Source organism: Lampetra planeri, chromosome 20, assembly GCF_965212315.1.
Source record: "Lampetra planeri chromosome 20, kcLamPlan1.2.h2, whole genome shotgun sequence".
Taxonomy (NCBI): domain Eukaryota; kingdom Metazoa; phylum Chordata; class Hyperoartia; order Petromyzontiformes; family Petromyzontidae; genus Lampetra; species Lampetra planeri.
This window is the reverse complement of record NC_136126.1, coordinates 9,978,982-9,997,862: the sequence shown is the minus strand read 5'-3', so window position 1 is coordinate 9,997,862 and position 18,881 is coordinate 9,978,982. Positions and strand designations below refer to the sequence as shown.

Below are 18,881 nucleotides of genomic sequence, written 5' to 3'. Positions count from 1 at the left end.
TTATTACATCATCATCATCACGATCTATGGGCAAACAGCCCGTAGGTATGTAGTGCACATTTTGTCATTTGTTGTTTCCACTTTCCTCTCTTGTCTTGTACCAATATCCTCAAGCAGTGACCACATCTTTCTGGCACCAATCTCTGATGTCGTCAAGTCATTCTCTGTTAGGTCTTTCTCTTATCACAGAGAGGGGTCAATAAGTCATTTGTTGCGAGCGCATACACATTATTGCTTTGTATGGGTCTTACAAACCCGATGACTGGAATAGTGAAGAGGCCTGCCACGTAGGCTTAACGCCTATGAAGCAGGCCTAAAAGAACACTGAACCCATCAACGATGGGTCCTAATCTGAGTAAGCCTCCCCATAACTTAAATGGGTTCTCAAGTATAATGAGTTTTGCCGATAATATCAAGCAATTTACTGGATACATTATTTGGTGGCAATGCGTTTGGCAGTGCTTGCACAAGCACACATAACAAAACAAACTCAACACATTCAACACTAATAGTGTGGCCTTAACAAGGAAAAGTACATAATAGGCAACATTTGGGGCAATGGGCCTTCTTCACAGGACATGAAAAGAGGCCAGAGACATAGAGTGGATAATAATAATTAAGGTTCTATACTACACTCTACACGAGTGTTCTTCATTGCGACCCCTGGTGGCCTTTAGTGCGGCCCCCCATGTGTGGCTCCTGACAATACACAACGAGTGAAAACACAACGAGGGAAAAAACAACGAGGGAAAACACGACGAGTGAAAACACCCCCCACCATCATCGTGCTGCTCTCAATCCCAACAATGGTTTCAGATGTGTGGCGGCCCTCACACTGATGATGCCTTATCGGCGAAAGTGGGCCCTTTCTCAAAATTAGTGAAGAACACTGCTTTACACCGAGGGGCCCGATGAGAATTACGATTTTAAAATACTCTCTGATGGCTAGTTCTTAAATAGGCATACCAATAGTATTAGCTACTGAGAAACAGACAAGCAAACTCAATAATCAAAAAGCATTCCTGAATAAACTCGTTCATATTAAAATTGAGACACCGAGAGGCAAAAAAAGGAAGGGAGGGAACAAACGGAAGTAAGGGACTTCTTGTTCAAAATTAAGAAGAGCACACTTGTCTTGGGCAGGACGGGATCATTAGACTGTAATGGAGCGACAGCCAAAGGAGAGAACGCATCTAATGTATGTGTAATAATCCTTCTTGAGACGGCTTCGGAATCAGTCCTTTTTATTTCCACTTCCACAAATACACTTTACTCACACACTCTCCGTTGCTGGCAGACAACGGAGAGAGGGCAGACTTCACACCAAGTCCCCACCGCGCACGTGGCACCCAGAGCCCCCGTACGCGCGTGACCCTGCTCTTGTCGTTCCCAAGTCTGCTCCCGATCATTCCCTCTCTCTCTTAATCCCTTCGTCACGTGGTACCCCCCAGCCAATCCTCCATGGACAGCCTTGACTGTTCTCGATGGTTCCCTGTCAATCCCGGGACCACGCCTCTGATCCGGCTCCCCATTAGCTGGGGCCCCGAATGGCCAGGCCAATCACCCCTGCTGACATGCCGTGATCACGCCGAGGCCATGCTCCCTGTCTCAACCCTTATTGGCTACAAAGCAGGACCGGCAAGCCAATCCCCACGTGAACCCTCTATGGCTGTTATTACATCACCCCCCCCCCCCGGTGAAAAAATTAGCCGTCTCGGCTGGGAAAAGGGTGATGAACCAATTCCGTAAAACATCTTATTAGGGCACCAAGGTGCGTTTAACAGTTGAGGGTGAAACGGCGTCCCTGCGCCTAACAACACATAAAAACAGTCACCCATGAAAACCCCGACATACATTAGGGCGCCCCTGCAGCGCAGTAACGACAGGGAAAATAGCTAAACGATCAAACGTTAACGAAACAGAAGAGATTTCGACCGCGTACGCGACGCGGGACCCTCTCCGCTTCCAGCGCATGGTCGCTTTGCTTCCGGATGGACAGGAGGTAGTAGGCTCGAAGAAGAAGTAGGTTGTTGGTGCTTGGTCACGTCCAGGGCAGGCCCCGTTGGAGGGGGGGGGCAGCGGGGGCTTCCTCAGCCCTCAGAACCTGTTCATCTGTAGGAGGCACAACACAGTCCCCCTTGGGATCAAGGGATGTGGCAATCGGCGTAGTCGGCTCGGCAGAACCCGGCAGGTCAGCTAGTGGGGATGAAGGACCGACACGCGCGTCAACATAGGGTTTAAGTCGCGAGGAATGAACATACCACCGACGTTTTCCGTACTGAACGCGGATACTTTGCGAGTTCCGAACATCTACCAGCGTCACAGGCCCCCGCCACGGCCTGTGCAGTTTGGGGGATGTACCCGCCGGTACCTGGGGGCAGTGGAGCCACGCCAGGTCTCCCACTGATCAAGGCATGCGAGTATGCGATCGACGCGCATACCGTTCGTTCCTTGCCTGGGCACGGGCCGTCGCACACCGGGCAGCCTCTCGCGCCTCCGTTACTCGTTCAAGCGAGTCACGCACGTGGTCAGGCAAGGAGCGGGACGGTCGTTTACTCGGCTTACCCAGTTGCACATCGATGGGTGGAACATTTTCACGGCCATACATAAAAAAAAATGGTGAGTATCCCGTGGACGTGTGCGGAACCATGCGGTATGCCGCTAAGACGCCTGGTATGTGCAGGTCCCAATCGGTTTGCTTTTCACTGACCGTGTGACAAAGCATAGCCGAGAGGGTACGGTTGAATCGTTCCACCATACCATCTGTTTGTGGATGGTATGGGGAGGTGCGAACTTTCTTTGTACCCAGCGCGTCACAAACTTCCCTAAGCAATTTAGAGGAGAAATTCCGCCCTTGATCTGTGAGCAGCCTCTCAGGTGCCCCCATGTCCATGACATACCCGTTCAAGAAAGCGTCGGTGATGGACGCTGCCGTTTGGTCGGGCAGAGGCTAGGCCATCGGCCATCGAGAAAAATATTCCACCCCGACCAGAAGGTATTTATTGCCCCTAGCCAACGGGGGAAACAGCCCCAGAATGTCGAGAGCAACTAATTCGTTGATACGGGAGACCTCAATGGAACGCAACGGTGGTACATAGTGGTTCCGAGGCGACTTCCTCTTCGCACAATCATGGCATGAGCGGACAAAGTCATTGACGTCTGCCGTCATACCGGCCCAGAAAAAATCCTTTTGCATCGCGGCCAAAGTCTTTTTGACGCCGAGGTGCATCAACTTATCAGCGTGCAGAGCACGGAGCAGGTCGTAGCGAAGCGAAGTAGGCACTACCAAGCGTGGTCGGTCAGACAACCCGTCGGTACACATTAACAATCCCGACTTGCCTCGGAACATCTGCCACTTCCAGCCCGCCAATTGAGATTTTTGTTTCCCTACCAATTTCCGTAGCGGAGACAGCGAGGCATCGGCCTCCTGCTCATGTAACCAGACCGCGTGCGGCAGCCGTAAGGTATCATCGGTGTCCACCGACACCTGCTGGTCATCCTCCTTCGCTTTCGCCCCTGCGTCGTCCTCATTCGCTATCGCCCCCATAACCGGGCAGGGCGACGTGGGCGGTGCCGCACAGCGGTGCGTGCCCGTCAGGCAAGTGCACGGAGGAACGGGCGGCAGCCTTGAGAGCGCATCAGCGTTCGCGTGACGGGCCCCCTTTCGGTATGTAATATCGAAGGAAAATTCCTGTAACGATTCCGACCACCGGGCCAATTGGCCTGATGGCTGATCCAATTTCAGGGAGTATTGCAAAGCCGCATGATCAGTGCGAACCAGAAATTTCCGTCCATACAGGTACGGCCGGTACAATCGAACAAAATGGACAATTGCCAAAAGTTCCCGCCTTGTCACGCAATATCGCGTTTCCGCAGGGGATAGAGCCCTGCTACCGTACGCCACCACTCACTCAACCCTGTCCTTACGTTGCGACAAAACGGCCCCAATGCCGATATCACTAGCATCCGTATCAAGGATGAACGGCTGTGAGAAGTCTGGGTAATCTAGCGTAGGCGCCGTAGCGAGGTGGTCCCGAAGTGCCCTAAAAGAACTTTTTTCCTCCGCTCCCCATTTAAACCTTTGATTTTTGCCAGTTAGAACGTGTAATGGTTTTGCCAACGTCGCAAAGTTCTTAACGAAGCGGCGATAATAGGAAGCGAATCCAATAAACCGCCGAACATCACCCACTGAAGTGGGTGTGGGCCACTCACGTACACATTTGGTTTTCAGAGGGTCAGTGGATACACCGTCCGAACTGACAATATGACCCAAGTAACGGACGGAGTGTTGCAGAAGGTGGCATTTCTTAGGTTTAAACTTAAGATCAGCCGCGCGCATTCTTTGAAAAAACGTCTCTAGGCGTTGGAGGTGTTCCTCGAACATGCGGCTGAAGACAATTATATCGTCTAGATATATGAGGCACGTTTCCCACTTGTAGTCCCGCCAACACCAATTCCATGAGCCGCTGAAACGTCGCCGGAGCCGCATTCAGGCCCATAGGCAACCGCTTAAATTCAAAGAGACCTTGCGGCGTGCGGAATGCCGTTTTGGCTTTCGACTCGTCATCGAGGGGAAGCTGCCAGAAGCCCGAGGACAGGTCAAGGGTGGAAAAGAATTTAGCACCCGATAAAGCATCCAATGAGTCATCCATCCTCGGTAAGGGGTACGCGTCCGCTACCGAAATTTTGTTCAACCAGCGGAAATCAACGCAAAACCTCGTACCACCATCTTTCTTCTTAACCAGAACGACGGGCGCGCCCCAAGGGCTGTTGGACGGCGAAATAATATCCACCGCCAGCAATTCATCTACTGCCCCGCGCACGTGTTCCCTTTCCGCCGGGCTCATGCGGTGAGGGTGCATACAGATGGGAGGTGCCGCACCGGTGTCAATATGGTGTGACAAAAGCGACGTGCGGCCGAGGTCCAAATCATTTCTGCTGAAAACATCAGCGTATCGTAGCAATAGTGAACGCAGGGCGTTCCTATGTTCATTTGACAAGGAAGAATTCTCTCCGCATAAATCTGCGATCCAGCGTTCTTGTGAACGATCGTGTGGAGGCCCACCCGGGGGCATCCGAGTGCGCGGCGTTTTGTCACAAGAGGCGAAATCGGTAGTGGCGTGAGCCAGCACCGATCCCTCCGGAACAACAACGCGGTCAGGTCCCCCATTCAACACCTGTATGAAAGGTGCCTGACCTGGTCGCACGATCGTTTGTGCCGCCGCCAAAGAAAAAGATTTAGATACCGAATTTGATGGGGATAATAGCACGCCCTTCGCATCCCTTCCCATTTGAAGGGGTTTTCGGTAATGCAGCGGAATGAGCATTTGCGCTCCCGATGGAACCTCCACCGTAGCAGCAACTACGGCAGTAACTGCGTTACCTGTAGGCGCATTGGCCAGCAGTGAAGGCAGGAACGCCATCCTACGACCCCCCGGCATTTCCAAACAGTCCTGGTCGACCCGTATTCTCAGCGGCATCCGGCGCAGGAAATCAGTACCAAGCAAGCATGGAACAGCTAGCGAGCGAGAGATTAACACAGGTCCTGCGGTGGTAATATTTCCGATAGCGATGCTCACATCTACCTGACCACAGATACCCATGCTTCCCCCATTTGCGGCAACACACGCATCATTAACCCTGCGTATCCGCGACGTAGGAATGGACAACAAATGAAAAATAACATCTGAAATGATGGTAGCAGACGCGCCCGTGTCTACCAAGATACGGACGTCAACGCCGTCGATGGTACCCTGTACCGTCGACGAGCCCGACGCCGCGGCCACAACCCTGCGAGCCAATTTCTTCCACTGTGTAGCAGAGCATGTAAATGGAGCAGGAGAAGTAAAATTATCCTTAGGACTGTAAGAATGAGTGCGAGTGGATGAGTGATGTGACAAGACCTGCCGGGTGTCCGATTTGTGCCGACTCGCCCGAGGTTGTTGCAGCTCCGCAGCAGGTGGAGGAGATGGAGGTCCCCTTGGCGGAAGAGGCGACAGCAGAGGTCGGCAGCGGCAGTCACGGGCAAAATGGCCCCATCTGCCGCACTTGAAAAACGCGGCTGACGTCGGCCGGCGGTCGGACGACCCGGCCCTTGCACGTGGACGGCCCGTGTAGTCGCCACGCTGGTCGCGCAGCCGCCGTCCCGGAATCGTATGCGGAACAGCAGCAGCCAGCATGTCGTCGTCGCCCGAGTCGTCAGAGCAGTGGACAACCAGTCGCGGAGACCACCCCAAAGGCGGCCCATCGATTTCGGGTTTCCCCGTCCACGCCGCCATCTGATCCCAACGCTTAATATTAAACTTAGCGTCCAGGCAGCGCGCCACCCATCGCGATGTAAGCGGTTCGTGGCCGCACACTGGTAGAGAAATGTTGGGCTCCTGAGACAACTCCAGCATACGGGAAAGGATGAGAGGATCCAAATGATCGGCCGTCGCGTCGGGGTAGGCAGCCATGGCCAGCGCCATCAACGCCCCCCGATAAACCAACGGCGATTCCTCCAATGCTCGGCGACGCGACATAAATTTTCTGGTGGCTGATGTCGGTGGGTCATAAAATTCCGCCATCTCTGCGAACGCATCCCGCAGTGTCTTCTTCTTGGACGCCGGGATGGAGCGGAAGACCCCCAGAGAAACATCATCAAGCAGTGTAGGTAGCGCTCCCAGCGCTTCATCCTCCGTCCAGTTCACGAATCTAAAAGCTGACTCGAAGCGCCACGTAAAAGCACTCCAATCGCCCCCGGCGATAAATTCTTTAATTTGTGGAAGGCGATGTCCGCGGTGGCAAGCGCGCGCCGCGGGCGACTCCGACTGCCGTTCCCGCTCTCCACCCGTTGCAGGCAAAATGGAGTTCGGCGGCCGCGTGGTGGTAGGCGCGCCCAAAATGGCGGCCGACGGCTCCGGCGCAGCCGCCCCACCCAAAACGACGGCGTCCTCCCGCGTGGCAGGAGCAATGGCGGACTCAGATTCCTTTGCAGGACCCCTTCCCGTGGCGTCCAGCTGATCAGCGATCTGGCGACCCACGGCTGGTGAGGACGCCACCGCGGTCACCAGGCTTAGCAGAATGGCGCGTAACGACTCGATCTGCTCCGCCATCAGCCGCCATTCGTCTTTTGTTCCTGCGGTGGTCGCATCTTCCCCCGGTCGACGCTGAGAGGCGTCGAGGAGAGTATTATCAGCAGGCGGCATCGGGGCTGTAGCTCCCAACAGCTCATCTTCATCCGTCTCGACCTCTTCCTCCGATAGAGGCACGGGCAGGTTCTTTTTTCTGAGGTGTTTAGACATCTTGACGATCGTCCAAACAGTCGCAGAAGCACTTCTGACACCAGTGTAATAATCCTTCTTGAGACGGCTTCGGAATCAGTCCTTTTTATTTCCACTTCCACAAATACACTTTACTCACACATTCTCCGTTGCTGGCAGACAACGGAGAGAGGGCAGACTTCACACCAAGTCTCCACCGCGCACATGGCACCCAGAGCCCCCGTACGCGCGTGACCCTGCTCTTGTCGTTCCCAAGTCTGCTCCCGATCATTCCCTCTCTCTCTCTCTTAATCCCTTCGTCACGTGGTACCCCCCAGCCAATCCTCCATGGACAGCCTTGACCGTTCTCGATGGTTTCCTGTCAATCCCGGGACCACGCCTCTGATCCGGCTCCCCATTAGCTGGGGCCCCGAATGGCCAGGCCAATCACCCCTGCTGACATGCCGTGATCACGCCGAGGCCATGCTCCCTGTCTCAACCCTTATTGGCTACAAAGCAGGACCAGCAAGCCAATCCCCACGTGAACCCTCTATGGCTGTTATTACATATGTATAGTCTTGGTTCATTCGGTAAAGTCACGTAGAAGGGAAATAATAAAATAATACAAATAAAACTAAATAAAAATTCTCACGACGTTTCGGCCACAACGCAAGCAGCCGTCTGAAACGCCGTGAGAATTTTTATTATGTTGAATTTTTGTTATTTTATTATTTCCCTTCTACGTCACTTTACCGAAAGAACCAAGAATATGAATCCCTGCAGTCACGAAAGCTTTAAATAGAAATTTAATGAATGTATGTTGAACTTCCTTCGCACCGTATGTAGCCAACCATGCTCATCGGAGGTGCGGGGGAAGGACAACAAGCTAAACACAAAAACAATTGTAAAGAAATAAAGTTTTCAATCCAAGGGTTTACGGCCGCCATGGAGATGGAGCGGTTCACGTTCAGAGGAGATATCGATATTAGCAGTATTGGACCGTGAGGGATTACGGTGGGGTGCGGGAGGACTTCATCCAGCAATGAATACACAATGGCCTCTGACGATTGTGTCATTTTAAGGCCGGCTGTGTTAATGCCAAAAACACCTCAAACAAAGTGCAATTAATCTTCTCTCTTAACTTTAGTCGAGCGTAACCCTCTTCACAGTTGTGTTTAAATCGTCCTCGGCTGTGTGCCTAGTGGCTTGACACGCGCCCTGGTTGCAAGCTGAGTGCGCTTGAGTCGCCGTGACTTGGGTGAGGCCCTTTTGCATCGCCCTCCACTATCAAGAGGGCAGCCAGGCTCGCCTCTTTTGGGGCACCGGCGAGGTCGCAAAGGGCATTTATTGAAATGACTGCCTCAGGATGTTAAAACGAATGCATACATAAATAAACAAACAATTACACATACCAGCGGATCGCCTCTCACAGAAAAGCAATGCCTCGTTAACTGAAAACCTCCAGACTTACAGCTAGATTACAAGATGCGTTTATAAGCATGTTATCCTTCTAGATGTTCAGAATAAATATTTTAGAACATTTAATTTGCTCTTCCACTGTTCATCGTCAGACATCTGTGACATTACGTAGTGCCGTAAGAATTCTTCTTTCTGCACCCGTTCCCCCCCCCCCCCCGGGGCCGTCCCTCCCCCAAGCTCCCCCCCACCCTCCACCCCAATCCCACCGCTTTTAAAAACCCAAAACCCAAAATCCCAAACTCAACCACCCCGCTACTTCCTCGGGTCACGTCTAATTAATCCCTCGTGCCGCCTGCCTTCTCTAATTTGTCCTGTCCCTTGCCCTGCCCCCTCCCGCCCCCAGGGCCTCCGCGCGTTTGCGATGCTCCCTTCTTCCCCTTCTCGCGTTCCCACCCGCCCCCACTACTGGACCCGGCGGCGAGATGTTAACTACCTCGCCTGGTGCACAGGAGGTCGCGGCTTCGATCCCGACTCTGATGCCTGCTGCTGTAAATTTGGAGTTTGTGTATCTCTCTCTACGTGGGTCGCGTGGATTCTTCCCCGGTTTTCCCCCTCCACATTTATGCGTTTTGAGTATTTGGCTGCGATAGATTTCCACAGAATTAGTCATTTCGCTGAGCTATCATTTGTGGCCAGGTCGCTTTTGAAAAAAAGCCACATAGCTCAGTGGGCCTTACCTCGTAAAATAAAAAAATAGTTCAGTTTAGTTGAGCACATCTGTGAAAAAGAGCTTTACAGCTCATCGGATTCGTCCAGTGCAAACAAATATTCTGATTCTGATCTTATTCTGACTCGCCCACCCAACCCCAGTCACACCTCCTCCTCTCCCAAACCCAACTTCTTACTCACACCTCTTTGTCTGCTACTTAAGCCTCTTTTCCCTTCTATGGTAATGTCGTATCTCCCCTAGTCACACCACTGTTTTCCCTCCACTACAAATTCAACAACTTCATTAATCTGATTCCAAAGTCTGCTACTCACTGTAATCTTCCAGAGTCACCCCGGATGCATTTCTTTAAATCTATTTGTTCGCCTATGGCATCGTGTCTAAGGCTACAGTGTTATCACAGATGTCACGGTGGGTCACAGAATCGTGGAATCGTGTAAGTAGATGTTGAAACACATTGGATCAGCCTATGACAGGGTTTGACTAGGGAGAGAGATGGACATGCACAGAAACATGGAGATATGCATACAGAGACATGAGGATACAAAGACAAACATCCCCCATGGAGCCTTTAACAGACTGTTGAAGGAAGTGCTGTTAGCGATTACCTATGGAGGGCGGCACGGCACACGACGGGGTGGGTGGCCAGCACCAGTGGCGATGTTTACACACCGCACCAGGTACTCATTTGAGGCTGAGGCGACCTTTCACTGTAGCACTGTATTAATGGCAGTGAATCTGCCACAAAACGAAGTCATAAAACACTTCACTGCAGTTCACTGTAGCGCTGTATTAATGGCAGTGATTTTTGCACAAAACTACGTCATAAAACACCTAACTTCATGTCACTGTAGCACTGTATATAACTGAACTTCAATTTGTTCAAATTCACTGCTCTAATACTTTATTCTCTTCTGCTTTCGGTCACTGGGGTTGAAATAAATTGGAATTCGATACAATATCTGGAAAATCACCGAGAAATGTCTATTTTACCATAATGTAGAAGCATAAATTAGACTTACCTTTTGTTTCAAGTGTTGAAAAAATAAATAAAGGCACCAAATCCACTTTGTTGCTACGTAGAAGTATTTATTCGATTCACTTTTAATAAAGAAACGTCAAACTTAAAACGAATTTGCGCCAAAACATTTTTATTTCCGCTCGACCTTCTGCGTGAGTGTAAAAATCCACCCGCTCATGAATATTAATGACGGGGGTGCGACATGTGGAGTGACGTCACGCGCTCATGAATATTAATGACGGGGGGGTGTGCGAAATGTGAAGTGACGTCACGTGCTCATGAAAATTAATGACGGGGGGTGCGGCATGTGGAGTGACGTCACGCGCTCATGAATGTTAATGACAGGGGGTGCGGCATGTGGAGTGACGTCACGCGCTCATGAATATTAATGACGGGGGGGTGTGGCATGTGGAGTGACGTCACGCGCTCATGAATATTAATGACGGGGGGGTGCGGCATGTGGAGTGACGTCACGCGCTCATGAATGTTAATGACAGGGGGTGCGGCATGTGGAGTGACGTCACGCGCTCATGAATATTAATGACGGGGGGGGTGTGCGGCATGTGGAGTGACGTCACGCGCTCATGAATATTAATGACGGGGGGGTGTGGCATGTGGAGTGACGTCACGCGCTCATGAATATTAATGACGGGGGGGTGCGGCATGTGGAGTGACGTCACGCGCTCATGAATGTTAATGACAGGGGGTGCGGCATGTGGAGTGACGTCACGCGCTCATGAATATTAATGACGGGGGGGGGGTGCGGCATGTGGAGTGATGTCACGCGCGTTACACACAAACAGACATTCTTGGCTCATTATAGTAGTAATTCAGACCTTATTGGTCAACCCGTGCCCTGAAAATCTCAACGTCTATCCTAGAAAGTCCCATCATAGGGGAGATACACAAACAAATAGACAAATACATTTATTTTGCCCGTTTTGAAACGGCTGTACGCCATATGGTCTATTCATAACACGACCATTGTTAACTTTTATGCAAAGCAGTACCTATTTCATTGGATATGAAGAGATGATGGGCTCAGTTAACCCCCAATGTGATAAGTAAATTTAAATAAATTCAACACTCGAGTGCGCAGTATTCATACATTGTAAGCCCGATGACACAGCACTGTCATGCATGTTCTACTGATCTCAAATAAAAAATAACTCACGACGTTCCGATTGCAACACAAGCAATCATCATCAGGTGGGAAAACCACAGCAAGAAAAAAAAATGCTGAAAATGTTTTGCTCAAATTAAAATTTTCTTGCTGTGGGTTTCCCACCTGATGATGACTGCTTGTGTTGCAATCGAAACGTCGTGAGTCATTTTTATTTTATTTTATACCCACGTGACTTTACTGAAAGAACCAGATACTATGGATTCCTGCAGTCACGAAAGCTTCAAGTTTCGATTCTCCTGAACTGGTTACACGAGTCTTGACCATCGTGCAGCGGCAGTGAGTTCCAAGCCAATGACTGCGGAGCTGCGTTGTCCAAATCAAACTCCTTATCTGTCGATTGTGATTCGGCCTGTGTGTACTCCAGTACGTGACATGTCATTGTCTAAACTCCCTCTCCCTTCTCACCGTCCCACTTTATATTGCTGTGCTCACTCATTCTCTCACTCACTCTATCTCATTCTTTCTCTCTCATTCTGTCACTCTCTCACTCACTCTCGCTCACTCACTCTCTCACTCTCTCACTCCCCTACTCACTCACTCTCTCACTCCCCCACTCACTCACTCTCTCTCTCACTCTCTCACTCACTCTCTCACTCACTCACTCTCTCACTCTCTCCTGTGACCACGTTGGCCGTGGCCTCTCGTTGTCGTCGTCCGGTTTCACAACGATCTTCGTTCCCAATCTCCCCTGGTCCCTCCAGGCAAGCTCATGAAGAAGGGAGCCGGACTCACGGAACTGCTGCACATTCCCAACTCAGCCAAGGTGGTGAATGTCAAGGAACCTGCTCCTGGCCTCTGGACAATCAAGGTTTGATCGCTTTGTTTTCTGTAAATGTTACCTACAGAAAACTTTTCTGCATTAATTCTAGATTTGAAGCTTTCGTGACTGCAAGGAATCATATTCTTAGGTTTTTTCGGTAAAGTCACGTAGGTAAAACATCAAAATTAATGAAAATAAAATAAAAACAAAAACAAAAATCACGACGTTTCGGAGGCAACACAAGTCTCCGTCATCAGGTGGGACCGTCACAGCCGAATTAGCTGCATCTTGATGCAGCTGATGCAGCTAATTCGGCTGTGACGGTCCCACCTGATGACGGAGACTTGTGTTGCCTCCGAAACGTCGTGATTTTTGTTTTTGTTTTTATTTTATTTTCATTAATTTTGATGTTTTACCTACGTGACTTTACCGAAAAAACCTAAGAATACGTTTCTGCATTCTCATTCAAGCTGAGCGGGGGGTGGGAGGGGGGGTGACTCAGCCTATAATTCCATCATGGTTGTTAAAATTGTACCATTTTGTGGGTGGTCAAGAGCGGTTGGATCGAATCTCCTCAGCCATAGGAAGGTGGAGTTTTCACCACTGGCTCGGGGCTGTAAACGGAAGATGGGCCAACACCTCACTGCTCAATTGAGCTAAATTATCACTTTGATTCTTGTTGTGGACTCGTACCAGATGGGAGACTGCCGTGGGATAACGGTTATCACTCCGGACTTGCAATCCATCCAGGGTTTGCCGATTCCATCTCCGGGAACGGAAGTTGAAAGAATGGTGCAAGTTTCTTAAATACCCCCCCCCCCCCACCACTGTCCCCCCCAGCACTATAATTGACGACAGCACGGCTAGTCGATCGGCAAGTCACCTGCGGTAAGGTGTAAAGTGTGAGTATTTCCACCTCTACCAAGAGATCTGGCGAGAGATGTGGCCAAATTACTGATTGAGAGGAGCTCTGTAGAGCTCCCTCAAAGTGGATGCAGCCCCTCTGCCAACAGTGGTGTGAGCAAGCAATTGCAGGGCTGCTCCTGTACCTTTTTGCCTCTCTACTCACACCAGTAATTGGAGAGCACTCATCTCGATTGGATGCTCTGGGCCACTGGTGGAATTTAGACATTCACACGATGAGCAAGCGATCTGTGTATGAGATGAATTACCGTAGACTTACTGCAAAGTAGTATTTTTTTTTATCCAACAAATATGATGAGCTTGAGTTGATCCGCAACCGGGACTTAAATACTCAACGTTTGAACGCGTCTTATATAAATATGCACTTTATATGTGTGTTTCGCGAATTGACGAATGTTTTCACTTTCGAGGATTCGTATCGTTCATTATATACCACGAGTGCGATCAAAGTCGTGTCAGGAGATGGAGAAATGTCCTTTTGGGAACTCCTTCAGTCGGAGGAGCCTCGCAATGTCGGCGGACAATCCTGGCAAGATGACAGTAGAGAAGCGCTTCTGGGGTCATTTCAAGAGACTTCTCTTGTGGCTCGGTTTCATCCCTTCACTCCCCCCTCTTCATGTACCCTATTAACGCAAAACACAGAGCTTACTAACAAGTGCAGCTAACTCTTACACAGCACCACGTGGCAGCCGTCATTTGTCCCGTAATTTATCAACGATCTTCAAATTTGTTCGACCTGACAAGCTGAACCAAACTCAATTATATGAAGGGGTGACATTTGCATTGCTTTGTTGTTGTTGTTGTGTGTAGTCACTGATGATTGGTTTGCACTCATCAATGCACTGCATTCAAGAGAGTCTGGGATTTTTTGTGTGGGTGACTGAAACCCGAATTTTGAACACCAAGATCTCAGGAGTGGTGACTCAGTGCACTGATACCGGTATCCCTCTGATCCACCCAGCCAATCTCAATACATGACAGCTCTTCACGTGTCTCTTTTTCTTTTTTGTCCCACCAGCCTATTTTTCTCGTACTAAAACACATTGGTGAAGGGACGGCCTCCCCTTCAACGTCCATCGGCTTGCCAAATTGTTCGGAGCTCTTCTTGCACGAATGTTCTGTGAACGTCTTTCACGGGAGTTATCCCCCAAATGCACAGCATGTGTGATAAAAAAAATTGCTTTGTTTGAGCCTTTTTCCTTTGCAACACGCGTACCCGACCTGAACCACGATAGCTTCTCCCCCAGGTCGCCGTGGCCTGATGCGCGCATCGGAAATGGAGCTCGTTCGACAAATGGCCCTGCCATCTTGTAGCAATCTCTTGCACGCCCGCCGAATGATCACACATTAAAGTCTCGCAGAGCGGGGGCCTGATGGTGGATAAACTACACCAGGGCCCTTTTTTATATGTTCTAAATTCCAAATATAGTTAAGGATATTATTAAACTTTCCAAGTGAGCTTCTGCATCACAAATTCAGTATGAGATAGATAGATTTTATTTATATCAGCAGGAAGGGCCCGATGTGCTTCTCGGCTCTATTTCATAGGCGTCCTGTATAATGCAAGTTTTCCCCAAGCGTGGAGGCGCATGGCATTTGAAGAGGAGAGTTTATACGTGGCACAGAGGCTGAACCGTCATGTACATGAGACACCAAACTGCCTTTACGAGGCAGTACAGAAAGTTGGTTTCTGACTTATCTCTGCTCTTATCTCGTGTATGCCGTAGGTTTATTCCAAGTGCTCTTGTTCGATGTCACGCAACACAAATATCCCTGCAGGAGTTAGCCAAAGATAGCAAACAGAGCCTGCCTGAAAATAGTCTTGGGATTCAATGATTCATTCCTGCACAACTTACGTAATTATTATTGTTAATATTTGCTTCAGTCCTGCTGACCACAATGTAATTTTATATATGGGCCGTCATAAAATTAATTAATCAATTAAAACACTGTATGGGCCCGTGTAATGTAGTCCTCAATGAGGGGTTTATGGTTACTTAAAAAAACACAATTTTTAAACATGCTGACAGCATAACTAGTGCCTATCAGAGCAGCAAGTGATATATTACAAGGTGTTGATAAAAAAATGCCTTTGGTAAATGACGCATGAACCTGATTTTAATTGGCCGTAGATCAGTTACACACGTATTTATTTCAAAATGGAACAGGATGGCACGGCATATTTAGTCCGGGTAAGGGGTTGGGTGTTATTTAGTGGGGGTAAGGGTTATTTAGTGGGGTAAGGGTTTGGGTTATTTAGTGGGGTAAGGTTTTGGGTTATTTAGTGGGGTAAGCGTTGGGGTTATTTAGTGGGGGTAAGGGTTTAGGGTTATTTAGTGGGGGTAAGGTTTGGGGTTATTTAGTAGGGGCAAACGTTGGAGTTATTTAGTGGGGGTAAGACCAAGGAAAACTCAGAGGTTGCAGATTCGTTCTCCCGGCATTGCAGTTAAAGTGTCTGTCCACTCAGCACTTTAAATGGGTGCACCACACTGAGTCCATCGGCAAGTTGCAGGCGGTGGAATAAAGTGTTAACTACCTTGCCTGGTGTACAGGAGATCGTAGGTTCGATCCCGACCCTGACGCCTGCTGCTGTATATTTGGAGTTTGCGTGTTCTCCCTGTGGTCACATGGATTTGTATATGGGTCCCCCGGTTTTTCCCTCCACATTTGGAAACATGCGTTTAAGAGTGTTTGGCTGCGATACATTTCCACATGGTAAGCCACTTCTTTGGGCTATCATCTATGGCCAGGTAACTTCTGAATGAGAGCTATATAGCTCAGTGGGCCTTACCTCGTAAAATAAAAAATAGCAAAGTTTAGTTTTTAGTTCTTCGAAGATATTTAATGTCCACTTTAAACCAGACTGCGTGGGGTTTATTTTTCACCTATAACGCTTGTTTTCATAACGCGAATTGGATATAACGTGATGAATGTGTTCACATTTTTTTTATAACGTGGATGCGAATTGTATATAACACGATCGAGTGAACAGAAGCGCGTCGCGCGAGTAGCAATAAGCGATGGTACGGCTGCCTCGGTGTGGCATCGCACAAGGGAGTGGGATGCTGCTGGATGCTTCTAGATGCTACCCAGGCGCCTCAGTCTTTGTTCAGCCTACATTACGCATCTCGCGTGTTTATCGTGGACTGTGCTTTACCCTATATTATATATATTTTATTATAATGCAATTTTACCATAACGCGGTGTTCTTCAGGAACGAAACTACTACCGCATTATAGAAGGACAGACTGTATTTGTACAAAACGTACTGAATGCTTAAAGGCATCGTGCATGAGTTGCCTGTTAAGACATGTTTTAATTTTGAACTCAATGGGCTGGCTCCAGGTAAATATTTGTCGCAGCTGATTGGTAAACACGTTTTTTTGGGTAACACACGTATCACACACGCATATGCACAAAGCAAAAGTAAATCACAAAAGGACACGTTTATTAAAGGTATTGAAAAAACACGAACAAATACTTGTTTTACTGTTCGTCCATCGTTTGATTAGTTCAGTAATTATTATGCCACATTCACATAGTGTAGTGAGTTAACACGCTAAGCCTGATCACCAAAACACCGTACAGAAACATATTGCACAAAATATATATAGTCTGCATATTGCAGCTTTGAGGGATGCATCATTCAGTGTATCATGGTATATATATATATATCACTATGTAACACAATTTTTGTTCCTGGGTACTAAGTGTTACTTTTTTAATTGCTTATGCCTTAAAAGTATAAAAAATGGATATTATTCCTCACAAACTTTGCTTTTGTGACCAGGACTTTATGTCAATGAATGACACAAATGCACACGGTTTCTCATTGAAAATAGGTGCATTTCAAAATATCATGTCCTGGTCACAAAAGCAAAGTTTGTGGGGATTAATAGCCATTTTCTGTACTTTTGAGGCATAAGCAATTATGAAACAACACTTACTACCCAGGAACTATTTTTTTGTTACACAGTGAATTATCACATGTTAACTACCTCACCCGGTATACAAGAGGGCGTGGGTTCGATCTTGACCCTGACACCTGTATATTTGGAGTTTGCGTGTTTTTCTCCCAGTGATCGCGTGGATTTTTCTCCAAGTCCTCCGGTTTTTACCTCCACATTTAGTAACATGCGTTTAGAGTATTTGGCTGCTATAAATTTGCACGTGATAAGCCAATTCGTTGAGCTATCATTTGTGGCTAGGTCGCTTCTGCAAAAATAGCTACCTAGCTTAGTAGGCCTTAGCTGGTCAAATAAAGCAAATATATATAGTTTCGTTTAGTTTAAGTTTCGTTACAGTGCAAACGCCATATAGTGTTGGATGTGAAGTGACTTCCGAATTAGTGCTGTGGTGTGAACAGGCCATTCCCTGACACCACGTGATGCCACACTGCTTTGCTGTGAAACTTACAGATATAGAAACTTTTTAATCTCATGACATCCCACCAGAAGTACTATTCAAAGTCCATTGACATGCTGCACCAAGAACTCAACTGAGTTAATTTAGTTTCCAATTGTCACTGATGTTGTGGTTGTGGGTAGGAATTATGCCCTCCACTACAATGCCTTTGTTCCCCATATACACATTCATACAAAACATACAAACAATGCCTAGGCATACACTCAACAAGCTTAACTGAACATGTAGTGTAGGCATGCTAGCAAGTTGTGCGGTGTCAAATTTAAATAAAAAAGTACTATTGCAATTTCAACTGCAATTACTCGACGTTGTCAATTGTCATTAATTCGAACCGCGGGTACAATTACGAGTGAGGTGACCTCAGGCCCAGCGGCTGCCACACTCGTCAGCCAATTGGAATGGCGTGCCATGGCACATTAAACCAGGCAAGGCTAATAGAAAAATTACAGCAGCAGCTTGAAAATCGCACTCGATACACGTCGCTCGGAATTGTTGACCAGAAAAATGTTGCCGGAGAAAATTGGATCAGCCAACTTCCGACAACTCTTGGACAAAACAACTGCCAGCGGCGTGCTTTATTTTTATTTCGGCTTCTTGCTGGAAGCACATTTCAATTCTATGAATGGCAACGGTGTTGTTTTGCTCCAAAGTGTTTTTGAAACAGTCTCCTGGGCCAAAATTTAAACAGACTCGTTTGCTCGTTGTGAAATGCTTCGGATGGTTAAACGCACATGTACGTGTGAGAGAGTCAAATTGTAGTTGTACCAATCTTGAGTACGGTGTAACATAATTTTTTTAGTTATGGGTTAGTGTTTGAGAGTTGATTATAGCTGCGGAACCCAATCATTGCTTTGAATGAAAAAGGCCAGAGTGGCCCAAAATGTTCTTATTGATCGGGAAAGTTTATGTTGTTATCAAATAAAAGTTAAAGTGGCTCGGTGCTTAATCGAGCAGTGGCCAGTGTTCACTGTCATTTAGAGTCCTGAGCCTGTGGTGTCAATTCCACATTCTTGTGAAGGTGACCAGTCTCTCCATACGACAACCCAACTTTGGATTTCTGACAAAGCGGTAAATATTTTACTGGCCACAGAGCAATGATTGGCCGAGTTGATTCTCCGTTTCTACTTATGGCCCGGTGATTACGAGTGGAGCACTCAGCCGCAGCATGGCGTGCCGTG

At 48.3% G+C, this 18,881-nt stretch overlaps 1 protein-coding gene across 1 annotated transcript in view; it reads left to right on the top strand.

Moving 5' to 3' along the window:
- The window catches only part of LOC144724423 (hemicentin-1-like), a 262,312-nt gene that overhangs the window by 58,837 nt on the left and 184,594 nt on the right, over positions 1-18,881 (top strand). The window contains exon 7 of the mRNA XM_078603538.1: positions 12,296-12,402. Coding sequence (XP_078459664.1) covers positions 12,296-12,402 — 107 coding nt within the window. The remainder of the gene's footprint in view (positions 1-12,295; positions 12,403-18,881) is intronic.